The 14,338-nt window shown below is 37.3% G+C and overlaps 1 protein-coding gene and 1 long non-coding RNA gene across 3 annotated transcripts in view; one reads left to right on the forward strand and one right to left on the reverse strand.

Annotated features, from left to right (window-relative positions):
- LOC109144073 overlaps window positions 1-14,338 on the forward strand; it is a 54,450-nt gene that overhangs the window by 13,403 nt on the left and 26,709 nt on the right. Inside the window, exon 2 of the long non-coding RNA XR_002273333.2 lies at window positions 12,452-12,553. This is a non-coding gene — a long non-coding RNA (uncharacterized LOC109144073). The remainder of the gene's footprint in view (window positions 1-12,451; window positions 12,554-14,338) is intronic.
- Window positions 5,124-14,338, reverse strand: part of RNF180 (ring finger protein 180) — a 60,807-nt gene continuing 51,592 nt past the window's right edge. The window contains exon 5 of one of the 2 annotated variants that reach the window (XM_019283367.2): window positions 5,124-5,540. In XM_019283367.2, coding sequence (XP_019138912.1) covers window positions 5,341-5,540 — 200 coding nt within the window. In that variant the 3' untranslated portion in view covers window positions 5,124-5,340. Of the gene's footprint in view, window positions 5,544-14,338 lie in introns of both variants that reach the window. The other variant, XM_019283366.2, reaches the window with a different exon arrangement.

A 14,338-nucleotide genomic window follows, 5' to 3' on the forward strand; every position in this document is an offset into this window, starting at 1 on the left:
TTTCTCTGGGATACACCCCTAGCTACTTGCCTCCAGGCAGACTTTGTGCCCCTAATCAAAGCACTCCGAGCTTGGCTGTTCAGCCAGTTTTAAACCCACCTCACTGTTTGTTAAAGATCCTATTACTGAGAGAAGCCTTGGTCTGAACTAAGGTGCAAATGAGACCATATGCCAAAGTCAATAGTATGGATTTTATTTAACAATAAAATGAGTGTGAAAGAGAAAGAGGGAGAGAGAGAGAGAGAGAAGGAGTGAAAGAAATAGAGAGCAGAAGATAGTCACCACCCATGGTCCTTCTGGTCCTTCTTTACCTGGGGGTTCTTGGTGGTATGGGTTTTGAGGTCATTCAAAGCTTTTCACTATTTATACATTTTTGTAAGCAAAGGAATTAATGGTCATTGGCTACACAGTTCTCTTATTCTATTGGCTAAATGATTCCCTCACTTCTAATGATAATTAGTGCCATGCTCAGTCTTCTTCTGGGTTGTGAGTCAGTGGCTGCAATCTCCCCTGCAAGAATTACCTTTTACCCAGTCTGAGCTGACTTCAGCACAGCTGGTGAGTTGGCTTTCCTTGTGGCCCATAAATTCAGCCATTATCACTCATTCATTCTTCTTCCCCAGCTTTGTTTACCTCCCCCTAGGCCTGAGATAACAGACAATAGTACCACCTTTATCTTGTCTCAAGTATTCCTCATGGTGGCTCAGTTCACAGTCCAAGTTTCAGGTATCCACAGAGGCATATTTGGGGGAAGGGGCCTCTGGTGGCTGAAGATGCCAGCTGTCCTATAACTTGGGGTGATCTTTGTTTGACCAGTGATATGCATATGAGCAGCTGCTTCTTTACACACTTTGTCACAGTGTGAATTTTTGTCTGGATTACCCGGGATGTGCTAGCCAGACCTTGCAGGCTTGGAGTTACGCCATCCTGTCACTCCATTCTGTGCTTATCTCATGACAAAGTCTTCCTGTAGTAACTGCATTTGCAACAGAAAACTGTTATCTTTAAGTCCTTACACTATAACTGTCTTAGAACTTTCTGCTAAATAAAAGGCATCTCTAAGGAGAGCTTCATGTCTTGCTCCAGATCCAGAGCAATCCACATCGTATTTTTCCTCCTTCCTCACAGCATCTGCCTGGGTGTGGGGCTGAACATCAGCACATGCTCTTGATGTCCTACCTTTCTTTTCTGTTCATCTGTGACCTGGAATTCCCTAGAGGAAAGTGTGCATCTCATGATGTTGTCAGGATTGCAAAGAACAAAAGACGCTGAAAACACATCCACAAAAGCAACACTACACACTGTCAAGACAGTTACTTGTCAGATGATAGCTAAAGTAGTTACTCTTACTCCCAGACTTTCACATTATCAGCAATAATTTTCTCTAAAAATGACAAAACATACCTAAACTCTGGTTCTTCCTTCTTTTCCAACTCAGTATCAGTAATTGAGGCTGTTGTTGATGTGATAAAACCACGAGGTGTGTATGTAGAATACTGGAAAAAGCTTAACTTGGATCTGAGCTTCTGTAGGCAGGGCAAACAGCCATGAAAGACTCTGCTGTGCTTCAGAGCAGCTACTCCCGGAGCAGCTATTGTTTGGGATTTTTTTTAGAACTGTCTCATGGGAGAAGTAAAATGACTGAACCTTTGGCAGGTAGGGGAGCTACAAACATACCCACTGCTAGGCAAAAAACCTCACACACTTCTGAGTATGCATGAAGTTCCTTTGCCTGTAAAAGTTAGTCTTGTTCTGGATTTCTGCTGTCTTCAACAGCTAAATGGTCTTGACTAACAGCACCAGTACTGACTATTCTCCATCATCAGAATGTGTTAAGATCCAGACCATACCTCCAGATGATTTCTGACAAGAGCTGACTGCTGCCTGGAAAGTACTGAAACAAAAAAAAAGGCTGCTAAGTATGAAAAGAGGTAATCCCCGTAGTGAAAAATTCAGCAAACCTTAGCTGCACCCATAAAAGAGATATCAAAGAAGACAATGATTGAAAAAAAATTTTAATTCCACCAAGCAAAATTGTGAAATGGCTGCAAAATAATCAAAACAACTAAATTTTATTGTAAACATTTTAATACTAAGGTAGTTAAGAAATACAAGCTTGCTGATCAGTACAAATTTAACCAGAAAATAGCCTACAAAGGACCTCCTCTGGCTCCAAGAGATATCAACAGCATTACAGCAAACTTCAAATTGGAGCCTTTGAATTGTAACTGCATTTTTACAAAGCTATGTATCTCAAAAAAACCCAATACATGACAAAAAAAGTGCATCTCCACTCTATACCTTTTAGGTGTTTGCCAGTAGCAGATGTCTCGCAGATCTTCATCATGTACATTTTTAATAATTTTAAAATAATTTTCCTCTGGAATTAATAACAACCAGTAAAACAATATTGCTCAAGAAACAGTTTATTGTTTAGGCCTTGAAGAAAGGTAGAATTAAACAATTAGAAATGTCCTACAAAATTGTGAGACCTACTAACTTTAGAAAAATGTTGCACTCTCAGCCATCAATTCTTATCAAAAATGTACAGAAGGGGCCAATTTAGATTGGATTTTTCCTCTTCTTTGTTGCCCTTTTTCAAATAAAACCATAGTAACATGTTACTACTGTATCCTGCAGCCGTAGGGAGGAGGAGAGAAGATCCAGCAGGCAGGAATTGTGCAGCAAGATTGATTTATTTAATTATTTTACAAACTCTTTTATAGACTTTTTTCTTCATAGTCTAATTGGACAAAGGATCAGCCACCCCCTGGGTTGACTGGCTAAAATCCTAAAACATCCATTGTCAAAATATTTTCCTACTGTACCATAAACAAAGCTCTGCAAGGTCGCAGGTGTTCATAGTTTATAGAACTCTGCAAATATCTTTGTGAGAGAGAAAAGTATCCCACGGGACTAGAAAGAAGCAGGAGAATTTCTTGCTGACAGCATTTTTGTATCCACAACATGTTATTAAAAATGATGAAACTTTTTCTTATATAACTAGTTAGCACCTATATTACATTTCCTATGTCTCAATATATTTTTGAATATTTACTGAAGGATATTGCTTTATCAGACATCTCAGTTAAAAAAATTTAAATAACATTACTGGAATTTTAGACTATGTCACTTGAGTTAAAGTAATTTTTCATGACATTTTTTTATTTTTGTTTTTTTATGAGATCAAAAGGTAGAAGCAGTTTTGTCTTAACAGGTGAATTGGTCCCTCCCTTTGCTGAGATATGAACAGTAATTTCATAAGTTTAGAGTGGCAAACAAAAATTGCAGTTAGAATGCCAGTCTTGGCATATATGAGAGAAATGCTTAAAGTTACTGATAATATTTTAGCATACACACCCACACATCTGCATGTACCAAACAGGAGCCTATGACATATGAGGAGCCCCCAGATTCTAAAAGACTAGCTTTTAAAAGACTTTCACCAAATGATTTATTACAGCTTTAAACCTTTTAAAACATTATGCCTACTGCCACTAATAATAGAGCCAGTCACTTTTAGGTAGAGACAAAGTAACTAAGTGGATTATTATTACAAAAATGCATTTTTGTCACAAACACAACTATGTGGTGATGGTGAATTTCAGTTTTCACATCTCTTTAAATTTGCATCTATTAAAAAAGGTGGCAAAGTTTATTTAGTCTAACCAGTGTAGTTACACTTGTAATTTTAAATTCTACTCTTATATTCTTGAAAAGATTGTTTTATGCAGCCTGTAAGAAAACTAAGTATTAGTAGTTGATTTACTGCTGGTTTTCAGATTAAGTGAAAGTTTCTGGTCCTGATCCCTTCACAGCCTGTAAGAGGTTGACCATGCTGGAGCTGCTTCAGTAAAGGAATGTAAGCTCATGCTTAATAAAACTCTGATTTCATTCCATCACATTTGGCAGATGGCACCTTCCACAACACATTTCTCCTTGTTCTCTGCTAGAACAGGGGAGTACACCACCTACTGAAAAACCACAGGTCTCCCACACAAATTCTGATACTAGAGGGACAATATACCTACACTCCCATGCCTTTCTAGATGAAAGTACAGTGTACTTTGAAGAGTCATGCCATTAGAAATAAAAACTTCTTTGTACCTTCCTGACAAGTAAGGCCCTAAAGTATCTTGTGCCATTCTTCAGTACCTGATTCCCACATTAGTTTCTAGTATCTTTTTCTATAATTTAATAGATGCTCTTTCACTTTCACTTGAAAATACCATGTAAAGCAGCAAGTCTGGAATGATTGTTGAACTGGCTGCAGTTTGGTACTGTAAGTCATCAATCTATATACAGAATAACTATAAAGTGCTTTAGAATTGTTTCACAAGAAAGGTGCAAATAAATACTGTGCCCTCTTATGTACTCTCCCATGAGACATGAAGTCCTGGAGAGCCCACACTTAAAGAGTATCCTCAATTATTACAGCAATTTAATAATGATACTGATTTACATTGGAGAATACTTCTATTGCCAGTATTTATTTGGGTCAGTGTCTCACAGCATCACAGCCAGCAGGCCTACTGCTTGCCCTCCATTATTAGCTGTCTTGCTGAATCCAAACACACTCACCTGGATGGGTAAAAAAGGCACAGTGCTACACTGGAAATCTGCACAAAAATGGTCCTCTTCTTGTGCAGGACTTATGGTTGTTAGTTGATTCCTTTTGATGGCTATTTGCTGAAAAGATGAACTGGCAGCACACTGCAGTATAATTTTTCTTTTTGGTCAATAGGTTCAAAATGTCCACAGTGGAATGCTGACAGGTCTATCAGTTGTCAAAATTTTTCAGGATTTGGATCAAGCCACTGAAATAGCTCTGATGAATGTCTATATAATGCATGGTGCAGCACTGCTCCTGCTCCCAAAAGATCTGAGTAAAAATGGGAAGCCTCTTTATTGCTTTTATGTATGATGAATTGAAGCACCAGTGAGTGAGCAAAGTGTGTCAACAGGAGTCAAACCCCAAAATGATTCTATGGATGACATTCTGTTGTGGTACACAGACCTCCCCTAAAAACTGAGAGTACTTCTACAGAGTAATCACTTTATAAATTAGAGGTAAATTATTTTCCCATCAAAATCTCCCAAAGGCATAACTCCACTGAATGAAGTATGATACAGATTTCACAGTATATTTGTAACCAAACTCAAGTACTTTGTCACATATAGCAGAAGAATCAAATAGCTTCACAGCATGCTTGATGCAGTCTATTACAATTCTGAATGACAAAAATGCAGTGTCAAACATTTTACCTTTTTAAATATTTTTCTATTCACATTTCTGTGGTTCACATGGCTGTCATTTTCCTTAACTGTTATTTCTACAGCCTAAAGAGGGAAAAAGAAATAACAAAGAAAACAGAAAACAATAAATCCTATAATCCAGTTGACTGAATAAATGTAGATTATCACCATGTCCATATCAAACCACCATCCACAGCTATCATCCTCGAAGTCCATATAGTCCATCCTGTGAGCAGCATGTGGGAAATGCCTCCTTGTTACAGTATTTGAGTGCCTTTGAAAACCTGCTGAAAAACAGACTAGGAGATAAAAATCTTTTTAAAAGAAACCAGATTGACTAGCAAAAAAAAGTTAACACTCCTTCCCCCAGTTATCAAAAAGACAAATAGAAGCAGGAAATCTCACACCTCACAGCTAAGTTTCATCACTTTGTCGGACAAGAAGCTATCTGTGGAATTGATTTTGTAAGACTTAAAAAGTAACTCTGTGTTCCATGTCTAGAAAATAATATGTTTGTTTGTTTGTATTTGGAATTCTCTACTATAGTTAAGTAATGCTATCTGCTTATTTTATCGAGATCTATGAACACCTCTCTTTTGGTGCCTTCTTTCACTGACTTTGACTCAGTGATCTAGAAGTGAAAGGCTCCATACACTGTAATCAATCTCTTCAGTAGTTAATTAATCTGGATTCCCTAAGTCTACTGATCTGAATTCTTCAGTAATCAAAACATATCCAGATTTGTATATACATAGTTCAGTGGCTGAAACACATTTGAATTCCTATTTCTAGAGTCTGAGTTTCTTTTTCAAAACAGTCTTCAAAATAAATTCTGCTTGCTTTAATATTATGTGCATTATGTTTAATATAAAGCGTACCAGGTTAAAATTCAATTTTTAAATCACTGTTTGTATGCTGATAACACCTTAAAAATATATAGGCAGATGCAAACAAGTCAAGTGGAAGTAAAAATCCTGTGACTACAAGATGGCCTGAATGTGGGGTCCTGTCTTCTTCATTGTTCCCCAGACTTCTCCATGTAGCAAGAGAGGTACTGTGGAAGCACAGATCTTCCCTATGTCGAGACATGAGGTTAGAGAAGAGTCTGTGCAGCTGTGTCAGACAGTAGGTTGTGGTACAAAAAAAGCCTGGGAGCTGTGGTGTAAAGGCAGAAAATCTGTCCCATTCTGACAAAGGACAGTTGTACTCTGGATTTTCATCTGTTTTCATGTAATGTGCAATTTTTATGAATCATTCTGTGATTCTTTAATAAATTCTGATAAGAAAAATACCTTCAGATGTCTGTATCTCCAGCCAGAGTGGAAATAAGCCATGTCTCTTAGCCATCTGCAGATAAAAACTGAGAGCTGTAGAGCTCCTCAAAAACTAAACAGCAACAGGGAGTAGGGGTTTGAATTATGAAACAGAAGACCTGAGGGAGCATCAAACCCCTTCTAATGTATTTTCTCCTTCTTAAAAAATAAATCTTATCATACAGGATTTCAGTCCCCAAATAATTTATGCATGGGCATGTATTTGTGAGAATGTGTATTTTATTTAACTTCCTTGCACATACCTGTGTTGCTATACTCTGAACAAGAACTTCTACTCAAATTACATGAATATGCATGCACAGTGCCGGCAGAGTCTGGCAGACTACTAGTGGGAACCTGTTACTAGATAACAAAAACAATGTTGTGTGCAAATCACACTTTTATATGCACCAAAGTGTGCAAACCAAAAACGATTGTCACTACAGCATCAGCAGGCACATCTGTTGTGTTTTGCAACCTTCTGCTGAAGTACTAGCAAAACACAAAATAAAACTACAAAAAAACTAAAATAGTCTCCCAATTTTATAAATTGACCTACTTTTTAAAAACTTGAGAATAGAAGGTATCAGATAGAAAATTTTACTCTAAAAATGTCCCCAAATGAATAATAATGCAAGCTACAATAACCATTTCCATTATAAGTGCTCATGCAAAATTAAATTATGTACGAACAAGTGTTCTGAGGTAATCAGATATACCAAAGTACATAACTTTGGCACAGTCTCTTCTTTCTGCAGAAGATAAGATAGATCTATTGAAAGATTGTGAGAAAAAATGCATGTACAGACGGAGACCTTCCCATATGTGCCCTTGCAGCAACTGGCAGCTTAGTGTGCTAGATCTTCGGAAGCTGTTTTCAGAACAATGTGTTAAAACAGCATTACATGTGTCTCTGCATGCTTTTGAACCAGATCTCACACTGACTCCATTTACTGCACTTTATGTCCCTTGGTGCAAGAGTTTTGGAGCAAACAAATTGTTTTCCTTTCAGGTAAAACTAGAGACATAAGATGAGCTCTAAGAGCTCAGAAGTGTTCCAGTAATACGCTTTAACCACTAATGGGCATTTAGCCCTCGGGATTGCAAGTAAGTTGCCTCACATGCAAATGTGGACATCTGACCCCACAGCACCAATTTTTGTGCTCTATTATGGCTCATATAATTGCTAATGCAAGAATGCCTCTGAGAGACCATGAATAATCTTCCCTAAAACATCTTTATGCCATTCATAATTTTACAGACCTCTTGTATCTGTCTTCTCTAATACGCTTTCCAAACAAAAGAACTTTTGAATTTCCTTTGTATGGAAAAGCTTCAATACTTCAAATTATCCTTTCCACAATATGCTTCCCCCTGCTTTATCTTTCTCTGAGATGATGTAATCTAAAATTATATGCAAAACTTGAGATGCGGGATCACCGCAAATCTAGACAACGACATAATATTTTCCATTTTGGTATGATTTTAATAATTCCTGCTTACCTTTTGACTGTGCCTATGCATGAAATGTTTTCAGAAAATTAATCCCAGTATTATCCAAATGTCTTTTTTTAAATGGCAATAGCTAATTTACAGCTCATCACAGTGCATATTATGCATTACGGAGATGGATAGCCTTTGTGGCCATGTGCTCCACCATCTGACTGTCCTCACAGTGGAAGTGTTTTCCTTACTTGCAAATCTGAACTTTTCGTATCTCCTAATGCTCATCCTCTTGCCATGCATCACTGTGAACAGCTGGTCTTTCCTCTTGGTGGTCTCCTTATTGATAAGGATGATAAGGTTGACTAGAGATCCTCCCCAAAGCCTACCCTTCCTCAGATTGAAGAAGCCAGTTCTCTCAGCCTCTGCTTTCTCGTCAGGTTCTTCAGGCCTCTGAGCGCTCTAGTCTACTGCCATCTTCCCCATACAGGGGAGGAAGACAAAACGGCAGGATTTTAGATGTGGTGTGCTGAGTAGTAGGGGATAAAAGCTCCATGTCCAGGTTTTCATACATCATACTCCTGGTCACAAAGCCCAGGATATGTTGGCCATCTTCACTGCCAGGGCACACTTCCAGCTCACACTTGCTCTCCATCAGGATGCCCAGGCTCTTTACAGAGATCTGTCCCCAGGCTGTAAGTGCCCAACCTGTCTCATTGCCAGGGGCTCTTCCTTCCCAGATGCAGGTCTCAGCATTTGTCCTTGTTGAATTTCACGAAGTCCTTCCAGCACAGTTCTGCAACTTGTCTAGGTATCTCTGAATGGCAGCCCTGTGCTAAGTCTATCAATCTGTCCTTGACTTTGCTTTTCTCTGCAGACCAGAAGAAAATGTATCCTTGCTTCCTCAAGGTCACTGATCAAGACAACTGTTAGCTGTCAAGTTCATATTTACTATCATCAGTGAAGTGAGTAATTTAATGTCACTGTAAATTTTATCAGCTATATATGTATCACTTTCCCAAACCACATATGAATGTTCTGAACTACAAAGACCGCTGTGGCATTCCAACAAGGACTCAACTTGGCTTGCTACGTGCTCTTCTACACTGTATTTTCCATCTTCTACTTGGGTCTGTTTTTCTTTTTAGGTCCCTGGCAAAAGGGTCTTTGTCTGCTGAAGCACCTGCATTTCTCCAACTTGTTGTTCTCTCTGAATAGCAGCCCCACTGAGTCTACCAATTTGTTGGCACCTGCAGACTTGATGACAGCATGGAGGAAAAAACCAAAATTTCCAAGTATTCTATAATTTTTCAAGTATAAAGGTGTTTTTATGTTCTTTTCACGAATAAGGTATCATCCCAAACTTCTTGCATAAATGCCCGCATTCTCCCATACACACATCAAGAGGCATTATGATTCTGGTTATGCTAACATAATAGCTAAATTGCAAGATTTGCTAGTTAAGATGAGCTGTGAGATTTGTATTTCCAAGAAATAAAAATCATATATTGCCAGAGAGGTTTATGAGAGAATAGCACTTATCCTGTGTGAATGACTGCAGGCATGTCCCATTGACTCCCCATCTTGTGCCCCAAGCCTCTAACTCAGTCTCAAGTCTCCACTGAAACTCAAGTTCCCAAAGTATCCAGTTCCTTCCCCAAATCAAGGCCACAATGCAACCACCATCCTTCTCAGATCCAGACATCATTCCTTCTGCATGAAAAGCTTGAACCTCCCCACCCTCTTGCCTCAGTATTTCAGCTCCACACACCCACTGTCTCAGAAGTCTTTTTTTCTTAGAGAGAGACATACCAAATTCCAAACCCTTCTTGCTCCAGGATGCACACCAGGACCTTCAGCTTTCCTATCTTAAAACTTCTTCTATCACCTTTCAAGGCCTTTTCCACAGCAAAATCATCTTTGCAAATCTTCCTTACTATCCTGCTCTTACCTTCCTCTCACTTTCTCTCTCTTCTCTTTGCATATTTCTCTTCGCATATTTCTCTTCTCTTGCCCATCTGATTTCACCCATGGGCTCTCACTGGCTGCTAACACCTTATATCCATGTGTGACTAAACTTGCATGATAGCCTAAACATCTCTCCTTTTCTTTTCCATCCCCAAAATCCAAGACCTGCTTTCTGATAGTAGCTGGGCTTCAGAAAAACTGGATGTAAAATGGACATAATTCTTATCTGAAACCATTTTTACACTCACTATGTTGTCTGTCTTACCAGTTATAGGACTTTTGCTGGGCTTTTTGTTTAAATGTTGAGTTCTATGACAGTCTCAGAGAGGTAAATCATGTTTAAGCAGTAATCTGTGCATGCATGTCATTTATTGAACTCACTGTGCATATGATACAGGTACTTTCTGCACATGAACAAATCAGCCGCATGCGGGCAATTTAGTGAGGAACACACAGTAACTGCTTTTAAAGGTGTCAAAGAGCACTGTCTGTTTTATTAAAAGAGTCTAGGTAAGCAACTGGTTACTGTGAAAATCTGTAAAAGCCATGTCCTGAAGCCTTTCATATGGGACACAAGACATGATTCCATAAGGGATACTCCTTTCTATAAGCCAAAGTGGCTGGGAACCACTGTTACAGCTAGATGTCTGTTTTGTGACTTCCATAAAGCATTTAACATGAAAAGAAGAACATGCTACAGACAATACTATGCAGAAATGCCAAAATGTGGAAGTGTCACTACTGACATACATTTCATTTGTCAAAACAAAAAGCTTGTAAAAACTTCAGTCCTACAAAATCAAGCACCAGGCAAACAATGCTTCTTGCTGTCTGGTATCAGCAAAACTATTGGCATTTATATCTAAGAATAGTCTCCCCTCTCTTAAAACTTTATAAATCCTACATGGATCTGGGAAGAGAATATACCAAAATGAACCAAAAATATACAAAATGGAAAGAATGAAAAGTCCCAACCAAAACAATTCATAGAAGTTCCTGTAACAATGACAGTTCTTAAAAATATTTATTTCATACTGCTCTAACTTCTCATATTATTTTCAAGACTATAAGTACTATTTTTTTTTTGATAGCTAATCTCAGTGTTTTTCTACAGAGAGATGTAAACAAAATAAGCCCAGAATGTAAGGTTGTTAACTACACATCAATACATAAAAGCCACTTGAATTTAGCATTTCTTTGGGTCATTTATGGTCAGTCCCTGAAATTAACATCTCTCAGGCCTTTAGAACAGAGTGGAGGCAACTTGTCATTTGAAGTTTTTCCTCTGTGAAATACTGTAAATTGCATTCCATCACAATTACAATTATTTTCACTTGACAAAGAGATTTGACAGTCTTACTCTGGATAGGAAATAAATATAAGATCTTTTTCCATTCAAATACAGCTTGTCAGATTTCAGTGAAAATTTGTAAGTGAAGTTTTTGCACATTCCTACTATTAGTCTGAATTCTAAGAAAAAAAATAGTACCTCTCCAGCAGTTAACAATTATGTTCAGAATACTAAGCAAATAAATAAAAAATCTGAAGACAGTTACCTCTTGCTATTTTATAGCTGAATAATTCAGCTTTTACCAGTTAAAATACAACCCATGAAGTTAGCTTGTATATATAGACAAATAAGCAGATTGTTAGAGAAGAAAATGAGGAAGTTTAAAAATTAATAACAAAACCAATAAAGCCACATTAAATGCATGCATACACATTTTACATTGGATATTCTGCATAACTAGAATTTTCACTCATTTATTAAATAAGAAGTGTATTTACCAATTTTATGAGTATTATTCAATGACTACTATGTCCAGACCCTCTCAAAATTCACAGAAAAAGTAGAACTCCTAATTTCTGTCTTGGGATGCTTATTTTCCTGAAAATAAAGGAATCAAGAAACAAGAGGACTGTGGGAGGGCATAATGAGCTTAGAAAGCATGCTCAGTCTGTGATTATTATCACAGAAAACATAATCATCTGTGATTATTCTATAATTATCAATACTCACAAATAGAAGCCACTTGGCTAGCTTAACTGCTAGGATATATACTAAAATGGGAGTAATTAATCCACATGTCACAGTGTAAAAATCACTTGACTTTGGAAGACTTGAAGGAATTTTGGAAGCTAGTCAGCAAGCAGATCTTTTTTTTAAGTAACTAGGTGAATTACCTGTTTGCTTTTTCTTTCTTCCCCTAAACACACAAAGTACCAGTCAGGATATTATGTAACAGCTGAGGACTGATATCAAGGAATGAAGCTGCATGGTCCCATGCATGTCACAGAGATCTAAATGCATAGGTTGCATACATTCTAGACCATAAAATGTCTTCCTTTGATTTTAAAGGTAAGTTTTGTACATGTATATTGATGACATAAAAATGACAGTTATGGTAATTTTTATATATTTGCCTTTAAGACGGGGAGTAGTAATCACTTTTGTTCGCATTTTTTTGTAGATAAATTGTATCTTAACGGTGAACTTAATTTGTGGACAACTTCTCTCTTTGCCATGACAGTGCAGACAGTGAAAACCAAGGAATCTCAAACAGCAACTTAAGGTATTTAACTTTCTGTAGTATGTGCATCAATAATCTATATGAAAAAATAATTTTGAAAAGTATTCAGCATATTGTAAATCAGTGAATTTTTGTCTTATTTTTAATCTATTTTCTATTTCTTTTATCATCATTCATCTCTCTCTGCTGTTCCTACATTTTACCACTGAACATTTCTATGTCACCTTCTCAGATAACCAAATACTGTATTTCAGCTGATAGCAACTCTTGCTAAGTTATCATCACAAAAGCCTTTACCCATTTGTCTCATACAGCTGTAATGGCATCACCTCCCTCTAGTTTCATTCTTCCCTACAGCTCCTCCCTCCCTAACTACTTACAGCCTTGGGCTCTGTACAGACTGCTACCTCACAATATGTAGAGGGGCAAAACTATTGATATTTACAGGCAGACAATATAATAAGAGATGACTGAATAAGTATAAAATAGCATTAAAAATACGTCATATCCCTTCTTGTCTTTACTGTGAACGCTACTTGGCATGCTGCTTAATTCCCTCTAGATTCTTATTTTGTGACCTGCATGATTGCTGTCTTTTTTCAAAAAATAATATTAACTCAATACTAATGATGATTTAACAAAAACTTCACAGAGTTTTGTTATAAACTGCTGTTACAACCCTTTTAGTGCTTAAGGCTTTAACGTTTGAAGCCAATTTTAGTGAAATATCATAAGATAACAGTAATGCAAATAATTTCTTAAAAATAAATTCATGCATTGGCCCAACTTCTCTTAAGACAGGGACTGTGTGACAGCAGAGGTCAGAGGGAATACACATAATAGGCATGCCTCACCACACCCCTCCGTAAGACAAGGCTCTGAGTATTTACACAAAACATTTAGTTTATATGCAAATCTGACAACATACATCCCTTAATTTCTCCAGAGAAACTGGTGAATGGCCTACCTTGGAGCCATGCCATTGTCTTTAAACAAAGCCATGTTCAGCTTTAGCTAATGTCAATGGACAAAATTCCTATTTCTCATCTGAGCAAACAAAAGAAATATTCCTCCAGAGAATGAAAAATCCAAAGTACAAGACTGTATCTTCAGAAAGCTGGCACAGTTTTTCTGAACTGAAAGTTTTCTGATGCTGACAGTAGTCAACCAATTTTTAGGAAGCTAGCCAAGGTTTCACAGAAAGAGCTGTCTAAAAAGCCTTCATAGATGCTCAACAGAAAATCGAAAATAAATTTTCATAAAGCAGGGTTATTTAAAAAGTTAATAAGAAAGAAGCTGTTTGAAATAAAAAGAAAATGCTTATGAACTGTTAAAAATTCCTTCCTTTAATCCTTGACTAGATGTGTAATAGTTGTTATCTCTGATTTTTTTCTGATGCCATTTCAAACATTCAACTTTATCTACTCAGCAAGGATATTCACCAAAGCTCCTGAATTTATTCTGCTGTTTGCTCATCTCTGGCTTCTTTGAAAAGGCATGCTTAGGCTGGCACTGGACTAATTAAAATATGATCACCTTTTCTTGCTTATTGTTCTCACACATCACCTTGAGTGCTTCCATGGCTCCTCTTTTGTCCTTCATCAAATTAAAATGTCAGCTTTCGTTTTCACTTTAAAGAGTCTCCACAATTCCATATTGCCTAGAAAATGTTGCCTAACTTTTTACAATTATGCTGTGCAAGCACCATATTCTTCCAAAAATCTTGTCAGGTTTCTGCCCAATAAATGCTCCAGGATCAAAATGAACTTGTGTTTATGTCCAAATTTGGAATGGGCACAGACCTATCTGTCACTGGTACAGGTGTAT

This window comes from Corvus cornix, chromosome Z (genome assembly GCF_000738735.6).
Source record: "Corvus cornix cornix isolate S_Up_H32 chromosome Z, ASM73873v5, whole genome shotgun sequence".
NCBI classification, from domain to species: domain Eukaryota; kingdom Metazoa; phylum Chordata; class Aves; order Passeriformes; family Corvidae; genus Corvus; species Corvus cornix.